This window comes from Lissotriton vulgaris, chromosome 1_1 (genome assembly GCF_964263255.1).
Source record: "Lissotriton vulgaris chromosome 1_1, aLisVul1.2, whole genome shotgun sequence".
NCBI lineage: Eukaryota > Metazoa > Chordata > Amphibia > Caudata > Salamandridae > Lissotriton > Lissotriton vulgaris.
The window spans coordinates 2,060,599,003-2,060,611,371 of NC_141685.1; the positions used below are offsets into that span (position 1 = coordinate 2,060,599,003).

Below are 12,369 nucleotides of genomic sequence, written 5' to 3' on the forward strand. Positions count from 1 at the left end.
AAAGTCTAGAAAGTGACAAGATGAGCAGAGTGTATGAAATGGGGGACAAGGCTGGGAAACTCTTGGCATGGCTGGATACAAAGGAGTGGGCGAATAGATTAGTCCCAGAGCTGAGGAAGGAGAGGACCTTCTCACAGACCCCCAGATCATTGAAGATAGATTCGCTCGACACTACCAAGACATATATTCCACCATGAAACACTACACAGTGGAAGATTCTCTTGAACTCCTGCGAGACATAAAACTCCCCCAGCTCACCGCCGACGACCGCCACTTCTTAGATAGTGACCTGACGGCGGAAGAGATCTCGCTGGCGATCCGATCGCTAAACACAAGAAAGGGTCTTGGTCCAAATGGCATCCCCATAGAATTGTATAAGCTCAAACCAGACAGAGTGGCTCCTTATCTTAAGGCTATGTTCGAAGAAAGCAAGACACAGGGAGCACTTCCAGAAGACCAGAGGGTTTTGACCATTGTAACTATACACAAAGAAGGCAAACCTAAGACTTCCTGCTCCTTCTACAGGCCCATCTCCCTCCTAAATGCGGAGCCAAAAATCCTTGCTAAACTCATCGCTAATCGTCTGAACAAAATAATAGGGAGTCTGGTACACCCTTACCAGTCAGGCTTCATACCACATCGCAATACGGTGTTAAATCTGCGCAGATTCCATGGGGTAACAAGTAGAGCTGCTACAACACAGGAGCCCACCATAATAGTGTCATTAGACGCAGCAACGGACTTCGATACGCTAGAATGGGCATATTTGTGGGCAGTGCTTATTAAACTGGGATTTGGCCCAAATTTCATTCAATGGATTCGCCTCCTGTACAAAGACCCTGTGGCACAGGTAGTAGTTCACAACAAACTCTCCCGGAATTTCATATTGAGCCGTGGCACTCGACAGGGTTGCCCATTGTCACGGCTTCTCTTTGCCCTATCATTGGAGCCACTGGCTGCAAGGATCAGATGGGAACCTGAAATTCGGGGGTTGTGCTGGTCCCCGGACTGGGAAGACCGCATCTCGCTTTACGCAGATGACATATTATATTTAGCGACCCCCAGGAAATACCTTGCAGTGGCACTAAACATTTTGGAGGTGTTTGGCAGATACTCTGGTTTCTTTGGAATAAGTCTCTTTTAAACACACTCGGAGGCGACCCTCCTGGTCCACTTAGAGGGAGCCCAATTAAGATTGCCGAGGCGGGCTTTATGTACCTTGGTATCTATGTCACCCTTGATCAGACACTCCGTTACACCAAGAATCTTCTTCCCCCGTTGCAACAGTTGCGGAGAGATATTGCGCGTTGGAAAACGCTTCCCCTTTCCCTTTTGGGTAAAGCAGCGCTATTTAAGATGATGTCCCTCCCTCGGTTTTTTATGCTCTTCAGAACACGTAGGACCCGGTACTACCGGCATATTTCAGAGAGATTGAATGTCTGCAGAGGACATTATTGTGAAATGGAACGCCGCAAATCGCTCTGACAAAGTTAAGCCTGAATTGGTATGACTGAGGCATCAGTCTGCCAGATATTAAAAAATATTATTGGGCTGCAAATTTTGCTGCTATAAATCAGGGGACTTATGATCAGTCCGATAATCCCGGCTTTGCCATGGACAAGTGGCTGCTCCCTGGGGGAACGAACGATAGAGCGCTTTATTCTAAACCTGGAAGTTACACTTTAACCGGTCCCGCTGGCCATTCAGTCCATGTCTGGCATGTAGCAAGCAAGGCCCTTGGCTGGGATCGTAAGCTAACACTAGCCACCCCCATTTGGGACACTGACAAATTGGGTAACCTCTGGAGATCGAAAGGGTTTGCCAGATGGGACCTGATCGGGCTCTTGCAAATCAAGATCTATGGGAAAATGGGAAGGTCAAGTCCTTTGATAGTCAGCGGGCACAGCAAGATTTAGCTGATTCAGAGCGCTTCTGTTATCTGCAAGTTCGCCATGGACTCTATTCCCAAATCCGCAAAGGCACAACCCTACCGGAGGCCTCTCCACTAAAGGACAGAGTCCTAAGATGGACATATGCCAGATAAAACCATATCGCTAATATACAAAAAAATAATAAATTACATGGAGGATCCCCTCCGAGAATTAAGAGAAAAATGGTCAGATGATGGCATTATCTTGGATGATGAGGCGGTCTCCTCCCCCAAAGTATTGGCAATACCAGCTAGACTCAGATTGATACAACTAAAGATCCTCCATCGGATATATATCAAGGTCCCGGCCTAATTAGAATGGGCAAATCGGAGGAGGGTCGATGTAGAATTAATTGTGGTCAATTAGGCACATTCATGCACACTATATGGGAGTGTCCACTGATACAGCAATTTTGGAGACGTGTTCATGGTGTAATCAGCGTGGTCATTGCGGTCACCCTTCAGCCTGAGGCCCGTAAATGCCTCCTGAATGTATGGGAGCCAACCGACCTCAACACCTCTCAGACTCAATGGGCCACACTGGGATTAGCCAGAGCCAAACGTAATATCGCTCAGAAGTGGGGTGCGGCGCAGCCTCCTACAATTGAGAACTGGAAGAAAGACCTAGATTGGTGCATGTTCCGGGAAAAAATAGCTTACGTGTCCCGGGGGTGCCCCCAGAAATGGTCCAGAGTATGGAGTCAGTGGAATGATTATCGGGGGGGTATATGCTGCCCACCCTGTAGTCTAGACCTGGAGGTATCCATCTCCCCCGGCGTAGGCCTACACACATTCCCTGTACTGTAAATCGAATTGTCTAATGTTCCATTAGTGTGTACTGTGATGAAACTTTCTGCACTGCTCTAATGTTGTCTATGCTTGTTTTCAATAAAAAGAATGTTTAAAGAAAAAGATTCGTCAAACTTATTAGCAAATCAGAAAATCAATTCCCCATGGTAACTAGGTTCCAACTATAAAGTAGCAATTGCCACTGTGTAATGCATACAAACGTATATAGGCTGCATAAGGCCAGAGATGGATGATTATCTCAGGAAACAATGCAGCAGTCACGAAGACAGACACAAGGCAGATGCCCACCAGAGTAATTGCTTTTTAAGGAAAAACTCCTGGAAAGCGTAGACTATAAATTTGACACACAAGAGTGCACTTCATTAAAGACAGCTCGTGTAAATTTCTACAGAGAACCCCCAGTGCGGACTGGGACTCATAAACTGGCACTTGCAGTTGAAAGGCAGAAAAGACCATACACACACACACACACACACACACATATATATATACACACGCAAATATACACACACAAACACATGTATATACACACACACACACACACACACACACACATATATATATATATATATATATATATTCACTGAAAAAACCCAAAGGTTACAGAGAAGTTACAGTTAGGTTTATATTTCACTTGTACAAAACCAGTGAAATTCCAGCAGTTATAGTTACCTGAGCGAACTAGAGTTTACGCCCCGCAATGCACTGCTTATGACATCACATATTACATCACTTTTTACATGGTCAATGACATTACAGATTACATGACTGGCTGTATGAGTGAGTGATTGTGTAAGAGGCTGCATGGGCGAGTGAATGGCTGTTTGAGTGGGGGCTTGGCTAAGTAAGTTGGGGTGTGAGTGACTGTTGTAGAGTAAGCATCTGTATGGGTGATTGAGTGGCTGTGCTGAAAGGCTATATGGGTGAATGAGTGGCTGTGTGTGACCGTTAGAGGCCGTATGGTTAAATGACTGCTTGTATGAGTAGCTTTATAGTTGAGTGGGCAGTTGGGGGAGTGCCTATATGTATATGAGTGAGTGAGTAGGTGTCTGAGTGGCTCTATAGATAAGTGATTGATTGTGTGAGTACTGGTATGGGGCCCACACAGCAGGATTGCTGAGAGGTCTTCAAAGCCCATGCCACCTTTCTCCACTACTCTGCAAACACACCTCCAGGTACACTGCTAGCTGGGGGATGAAGTCACCTTGGGTCCAGTGGATCCTTGGGCAAACATACCCTCCTTTTAGCTCCAGTAAGTTCCCTAATTTTGGGCACCCCGATATCAATATTTTCCTCATCACTAGAGAGCTATCCCTAAACCTGAATGATACAGATTAATTAAGGAAGGCAGTACTATAATCAATTCACTTACCTTGAGAAGGTCCCTTGGTGCGAACAGTATCTTTATACTCTGTAGAAGATTTGCAGCATATGGAGGCCTTTGGAAAACCTGTTTAACTATCACATGAATCTCTGATCACAGGGAGAACACAGAAGGGGAATTCGGTTTGAATATTCATGCGTGGAGTAAGACCTTGTGAGGAACAGCCTGAACAGAGGGTAAAAACTCTTTCTTTAGTCTGGTTGCTAGAAGAGCAAGGGAGTGGGCTTGGGAGTGGAGAGGTTAAACCGCTTTAATGCCTTTGCCTTCCCAAGCATTGGTGCCTATTTATTTACTTCAACTTCTGAATGCGGCAATGAGATCTGAATGTGGTAATGAAAAGAAACACTTGAATAAAGACAACACTGTTGTATAGTCTTATTGACTGCATTCAAACAAGCACTAACATTAATATGAGCTTATTCTCATTGTTCGACCAATCTGTTATTTAAAAAACAAAAGGCATATTTTGTTAGGTAGGCATTTAGAAAAATATGATCTACCTTTGAGTTGTATTGTAGCAGCAGAATATGGAGATGTTCCCAGCGCTGCCGCTGAAATCAATGAAAATATGGAGAAGAGCTTAATATATTGATTTTGAAAGTGTTATACTGAAGCAATTTTCTATCCGAGACTTTTAAAAGTTCTTCATAAGTTGTAGAGAATGCGATTTTTAGTTAAACATGGTAACGTAATCATTACATCATACAATCATAACAATAATCTAGAGCCACGTTTAAAGAGAGAAAAAATAATCACCACATATTCGCTACAAATATCTTCTTTGCCACCAGGTCCTCCATACACGGCGAGTTATTGAAAACTTGTTTTCCAATAAATACCAATTACTCTATCCTTATTCAAGCCTGGTAAATTATTCTTTTTATTACACCAGATTTTATTTGGTTATAATAAGAAAATAAATACACAAAGTTCAGAACTATTTCCAGATCTGTAAACGTTCAAATGAGTTTTTTTCTCTTATTATAGCCAGGTTATTCTCCATTAAGTTAAAAAACAAGCATGCAATCTATTATGATGGGAGACTTCCACATATCGTCCAAAACCTATTGTGCATTTTATTTTTTGAGTAGTCCTTCAATGCCCCTTTTCTTTGAGGCATACTCAAAATGGTTGCATGCAGACAAATACTAGTGCATTCATTTAAGAACGAGGAGCTCTTTTGAATAATCGATCGAAGGAACTTCTCAAACAGAATAAAACCTGCACAGAAAAGGAATAAACAACTGTCATTTAACGAAAACTTTGAGATTGTGTCCAAACTCAAATAACTATTATAGTGTACGTCTGCAATAATTATCTTTACTCATAACCAAGACATGCATCCACCAGATTATAAGAAGCTCATAGAACCTGTTGCTCAGGGCAGGGGGGGGAGGGGTAGACAACATGACGGAAGGCTGAGCAGACTGCTCTGCATCAGAGAGGAGCCAGCCAATATGTTAACTTAGCCTGCTTAAAAAACAAGCATTTACAATGCAACGGTCTCGCCTTCGGAAAAGTTAGAGCTATTGGCATTGTAAATGACAAACATTTTATTAATGAGTTGGTTTTGAAAACAGATAAATAAATGGCATTTCCATTTGCAATCCCAATAGCTTAATCTCTCGCAAATACGAGACCTATTGCATTTTCACTACACCCAGCGAGCCACACACAGAGCCAAACACACACACACACACACACACACACACACACACACACACAGAGCCACACACACAGAGCCACACACACACACACAGAGCCACACACACACAGACCCACACACACACACAGAGCCACACATACACACAGAGCCACACACACACAGAGCCACACACACACACAGAGCCACACATACACACAGAGCCACACACACACAGAGCCACACACACACAGAGCCACACACACACAGAGCCACACACACACAGAGTTCTCAGATAGGAGCGCGCAGTCAGTAGTTATCGTGAAAACCTGCTATGGATCTGCCCCCAGGGGCCAAAGTTATGTAATCCTGTTCTAGTTCAATAGTTCTTTTGAAAAATCTTTACACAAAAGTGCACCTTCATTTTATTTCTTTAAACGCAAACAGAGACCCCCCACACATAGAGACCCTCCCACACACACACACAGACCCCCACATACACACACAGACACACGCACACAGACACACACACACACACACACACACACACACCGGGGAATTTTGTCAGGAGAGGAGGTGCCGCAGCGGCAAAGTGTGAGGTGAGGTGGGGGTGGATGGGGGGCGTGGATGGGTTGCAGTGCGGTCGATAGAGGAGAGGGTGGGGGGGGGAATTCGGGGGGCAGCCGGTGGGCAGGGGCTTCCTGGGGCCGTGAGCTCGGAAGGGCGGCTTAAGGAGTGGGGGTCGTCGTGCTTGAGGAAGTAAATGCATGGAATAAGTAGATGGATGAGATCGAGCAGAGTGGAGAAGCCGGGGGCCATGAGGCAGCAAATGGTAATGAGTGGGTGGGGGGGCATTCACCACAAGCACAGGACGGCATACCAAGGCAAAATACCGTGAAGAAAAGCCCCCTCACTGCGCAGCTCCCAGTAGGCAAAATAAGGCGTGCGAGCGATCCAAGGATGAAGCAACAGAGAGGGCGGGGGCCCCCGGGGAGAAAGTGCCAAAGTCCGCACTACAAAGTATGCAAGGAAGTTTCACGCGTCAAATTGGTTGTGGGCGTCGAGTGCGGAGAGATGGCGGTTGGGCGGTACTGATAGAGGACTGGCATTTCTCATAAGACTGCAGCGGGTCGGAAGGAAATGGGCGGCGCTGGCCCAGTGGTTGGTGGAGTTGGGAGTGTGCCGTGGGATAGTGGGGGCTTGCAGTGGGCGTTTGGCACCCCCTCCCCCTCGGTGGGGGGGGGGGAAGGATGCGTTTGGACCGGCAAAGCGGGGCCCTGGCGTGCTAATAGCTGTGGCATTGGCGGTGCAAGTAATACCTGGAAAGACAACCCCTGCAGCTCCCCTACAGTGCGAGAAAGGCTGAGAAGAAGGGGTGTACTCCCAACTTGAAAGAAAGCAAGCCCCAGTCTGCGTTCCCAGCCAAAGCCATTGAACGCGAGGAGAGCGGGAGGGTTTAAAGGGCTTTACAGGAGACGCCGGAAAGTTGCCTGGAGGCTGCGGCTGCCCTTGATTCCAAGTCACTCACATGTGCCTGCACCACCCGATTGTCCTTATGCTCTCTGCATGCCAGTCAGCCCAAATGCCACCAGTCACGCGCTCCACCATTTCTTCATCTTGCTGGCTGGAGAGGTTCATCAGAGCTGGGGTTTGTCTTGCGCCAGATAGGCTGGGAATTTTCGGACCAGGGGAGATGTTGGAGGCGCGTGCCTTTTGTCAAGGGCAGTTGAATTTTGGGGGGCTCATTGGTGTCCTGTGGGTTAATCTGATTGCAGGGGCAGGAGACCAGTCCCCTGTCAGCGATACTTTGCTAGGCCAGGTTCAAGACTGGTGTGGCAGTGGGGCGTGTCTTGGGGATTTCTCGGGACGCGGCGTGCAGAGCATGAAGCATCGAAAGTTATGCCGGGGGGGGGGGAATACGGGCTTCGTTCCCGGCCGCGCAGGCATGGCATGGATGAGGCCCCATCCCCCACACCCAAGCGGGGCTTCGTCATAAATAAAGTAAAAACTACAACTCCCATCGTGCAACTTTGGCCCACGCTGCTTGTCTGTCCCAAGAAACAGGGAGAAGAAAGTAGTCACAAACTTGATTCTGGTGATACATTAGACAAGCGCTCGCCATGTCTGTAAGCCCTGTCCTTTTCAGACTGGGGGGGCGTGTTTTTCTTTCTCCCCTTTTCTCCATTGGCTGGAATGTAAACAACGGGTGTGTTTTTGACTGTTTTTACATTAAAGCCAATGGAGAAGAGGGTAGAACAAAACTAAAAAACACGCCCCCCAATCTGAAAAGGACGGGGCTTAGATGGAAAGAATGACATCACTGAGACCTCTTCTCCAATGGCTGGCCACCGTTTAGGAGGCCAGCCAATTGAGAAGAGGGGCAGGGTTTACCCTCGCTACTCAGTCATTAAATCTCGCCAGCGAGACTGGGCATGTGCACAGCCTACGATAGCCGAGACCTAAGGAGGACTGCAAGCCTTCCGGGTATTCCCATCATGCTATAGTCTCACAGATCCTGTGCTGTTGGACTTTTGTTATTGGCTTCCGTCTGCTGGACCGCAGAGGAGTGAACAGTAAACTGCGTTCCCCCAGTAGAGTTCACAGATTTTGGCACGCGGAGCGCCAAGTTCAACAAAAAACTCTGCCATTCGCCAGCGGAGTGGAGTTTGCCCGGCAGGTACAGCGCCGCTCACTCCTACCAGAAGCACAGTCTTGATTTTTTCACTATGCTGCTCCTGACATGCCAACACTCCCGATTCAGGCGTGAGACTACCGATTTCAGGGCTAGTCTCCCGCCTCCCGATTCCTGCAAGCAAAAACTTGATTCCTCGGAGTTTCAGCTGACAGCGCTTAGTATTGTATAAAGTGCCAATTCCTTCAGCAATAGTCAGAGTAACCATGCAGGTGCTCTAGAAGGGGTGAAAAATCAACAAAGCGTCATTAACAAGGGAATGGTCTTTGTAAGACCTGTGAAGTACTGGGAGGAGGGGCGTGGGGGGGGGGGTGGTTGTGTGTGTGCACAGGAAGCTGTTTGAGCCCGGGCTGTCACAGGAGGGGGGGTGGGGAGGGGAGGGGAGGGGGGCGAGCATGCACTGCCAGCAACCTGCCAGGCCAGTGCACAACACTTCCAGCCCCCTCTCTCTGCCTGCCATTGCCCTGCATGCTTCGGAAATGTAAAAAAAAAAACGTGCATTTGTGTTTCAAATGTCCAATCCTGCAGCAGCACACTTCCAAAGCTCATACATGACAGTAACCCGATTCAAGGCCCCATTCTCCTGATTTTTTTTTTTAATCTCCCTATTTGCTCTTCTGAAATTTTGGCATGTATGCTGCTCCTAAGGTTTTCTCTTGTGGCGGTCAGAGAGACAGCTTGTGAAACGCGACATAGCACACCGTTCTTACTACCCGTAGATGACCTGATTTCCACCAGGGAGGTAAATAAATACATGTACGTAACAAACTGCCCTACCCACGCCCGCCCGCTGCATAAATATTTTGTACCTGTCTCTTTCTGTAGCAAGCCAGGAAATGTTATGTTATGTTACGATAATTTATTATGCGCACAGATACTCCAGCCAAGGAGCGTCCCGTCGCAGAGACAAGGTAGAACATAACACAACAGGAGAGTAAAACAAAAACAGCTAAAACAAGAAGGTTTTTATAGCCCTCCGGAATGTCAAGAGGTCCTCCATCAGACGGATTTCAACAGGCAGGGAGTTCCATGCTGACGCGGCCATTACCCTAAACGAGCGGCCTCCCATGCGACTGAGCCTAAATCTGGGGACCACCGCAAGGGCCAAACCCTGGGAACGGAGGCTACGGGTGGGAACATAAAAGGAAAGACAGCTCGATAAGATTTCCAGGCCAATACCTCTCAAGATCTTAAAGGCAAGACAAAGAACCTTAAAGAGGATGCGCTTCCTAACAGGAAGCCAATGTAGGGAGCGAAGGACACCTGCCACCGAGCTGAATCTGGGCAGGCCAACAATCGCCCTCGCCGCAGCATTCTGAACCCGTTGCAAGCGGGTTAGCTCGGCCTGGTTAGCCCCAGCCAGGAGAGAGCTGGCATAGTCCAGGCGATAGATGATAGTAGCCTGGATCACCAGCTGCCTGGTTGGGGCGTCAAAGAACTTGAGAACAGGTCTCAAGCCCCTTAGGAGTCCAAAACAACAGGCCGCAGTTTTTTTAGTGTGCCCTACAAAGGAGAGGCCCGCATCCAGCCATACCCCCAGGTTTTTCACCTCCGATACCGGGATCGGAGTAGGTCCCAGCTCTGAGGGCCACCATTGGGCACCCCACAGCTCCACTCCCTTACCGACGACCATCACCTCCGTTTTTGTGGCATTTAGCTGAAGGCAATTGCCCGTCAGCCAGCTAGCCACCGCCTTCAGTCCAGACTGAAACCTGGGGGCCTCAATCTCCGCATCCCCGCTGAGAGTAACCGCCAGCTGTGTGTCGTCGGCATATGAGACCAAAGTTAGGCCCCACTGCCTAGCGACATCAGCCAGCGGTCTCACGTAAAGGTTGAACAACGTGGGACTCAGCGAGGACCCTTGCGGAACCCCCATGGCCAGCGGTTGGTAATTGGACTTGAAGGGAGGGATGGCAACACAGAAGGAGCGGTCATCTAAAAAGGAGCGGAACCATTGCAGCGCCTGACCGCCAATGCCAGTCTCCTCAAGCCGATGCAGGAGGATGCTGTGGTCCACCGTGTCAAAGGCGGCGCTAAGGTCTAACAAAATAAGCGCCGCCGTTTGACCAGCATCCAACCTTACCCGGAGATGTTCCACCATCACAAGTAACGCGGTTTCCGTGCTGTGCCCAGCACGGAATCCGTTTTGTGTGGGGTCGAGGGCATTGGTCCGTACCAGATGTTCAGACAGGGCCAGATTGACATGGGCCTCAGTGATCTTGGCTGGCCAGGGTAGCAACGAAATGGGGCGATAACTTTCAGGCTTGGACGGGTCCAGGGTGGGCTTTTTGATAATTGGGGACACCACGGCTTGCTTCCACTTAGCTGGAACAACTCCCGTTTCCAAGGAAAGGTTGATGAGGGAACATACAGCTGGACGCCCCATAAAAGCTTTCCATTCGTTTTCACTCACCCTCAGCCTCCTGTTTGACCGCCGGAGGCACAAGCTTTGTACCGGCTGGGGCTCGGTGAATGCAAGAGCGTCGAAGCTCTCGGCACCCAAGGTGAGGGATGGAAGGGCTTGACCACAACAAAACAAGGCATGGCGTGCTTCACGCACCAGCCTAGGAGAGGGAGCTTAAGTGTCACGATGGTCTAGCTGTGCGCTCTGCCTGATACCGACAACCCTAACCTACACACGTAGGAAAAGGGCGGCTGAAGGGCCGCATCCTCTAGTGGAGCCAAACTGAAGAAAGAGCGCAGACCTGTGCCTCGCTGGTCACTGCAGAAGCGGGTGGGTTGCCGCCAGGCTTCAAGAGGGGACCGGCGAGTGAGACAGGCGCATAGTAGCTTTATTGTTAATTAGCGCATAGATACGACAACGTAGCGTGAATCTATAAGGGTTTTGCTTTTGTGGTACTTTGAGAGGGACCAGAATGATAAAAATACTTGGCCTTCGGAAGGTTCGAAATACGTTTTGTGTGTTAATAATAATAACACGTCTGTGCCAGCAGACTATGTGTGCCGGGAAACATGATCCATTGTATGTATGCTTGCCTGCACATGTATACGTGATACATGTGTGCGAGTCAGACTGATTGGCGTGAAATACCTGGTATGCTATCACAAGTTGATGTCGGTCCTGGGTGTGAATATTTAGGATTTTGGTTCGGAGTAGTAATCTGAACGTCACTTTCTTCTGCAAGTTTCTGGTATTACTTTGGCAGTCTGATATGGGGTTGACTGCATTTCAATTCCCGGGACCTTGTGCATCCCACAGGATACGTGAGTTTCCCCCGTGATCCATAACTTCTAGTCACATTTTTGACAGGAAGAAGCGTGGAAATCCACATATTTTCAACGCTTCATTTTGGTTTTAGCATAATATATTTGAGCTGAGCTTGCAGCTCCATCTAGTGGCATTTTCACTGTATACATGTTACTACTTATTCTAATCGACTGAAATAAATGTTGCTGCTTAATGGCAACGTGCATGGTGTCCAGCAAGGGAAACGACCTTAACAGCGCGGTCAAAACACCTCAATGCATTTACATCGCTGCTTTTGCCACGATTCGCACTCTGGAGACTCTCCACTGTATCTGATGCCCTCCACAGCTCATCAATGGCGTCCGAGACTTGCAGCCTGCCAACTCTCTGGAGTTACTCTGCTAACAAACACAGCCCGAAGTTCTACTGCTGCCACTGAGAAGGCTCCATGTGGCTCTGGGGGAGCCTGCTGTTGCAAAGGTTCAGTGCCTTCTACTGCTTAATAGTAGCACCAGTCTAAAGCTCTACAGAAGGAATCTGAATGTACTTTCCGAAGCTCAGAGGAATCAGGGAGCGAAATTCCGAAAAGGGCGATACTCTCAACGCCGTAATGCATGCAGGGAGCATGCGAGGCCGATGTCAGAGTGAAGCAAGAAATCTGTCCATCAGTATAGCCCCCAGCAATGTTAATAATAATGTATGC

At 48.2% G+C, this 12,369-nt stretch overlaps 1 protein-coding gene across 3 annotated transcripts in view; it reads right to left on the reverse strand.

Moving 5' to 3' along the window:
- The window catches only part of AEBP2 (AE binding protein 2), a 510,714-nt gene that overhangs the window by 203,907 nt on the left and 294,438 nt on the right, over window positions 1–12,369 (reverse strand). For all 3 annotated transcript variants that reach the window (XM_086920596.1, XM_086920582.1, XM_086920591.1), the window contains exon 5: window positions 4,625–4,675. In XM_086920596.1, the coding sequence (XP_086776722.1) occupies window positions 4,625–4,675 (51 nt within the window). The remainder of the gene's footprint in view (window positions 1–4,624; window positions 4,676–12,369) is intronic.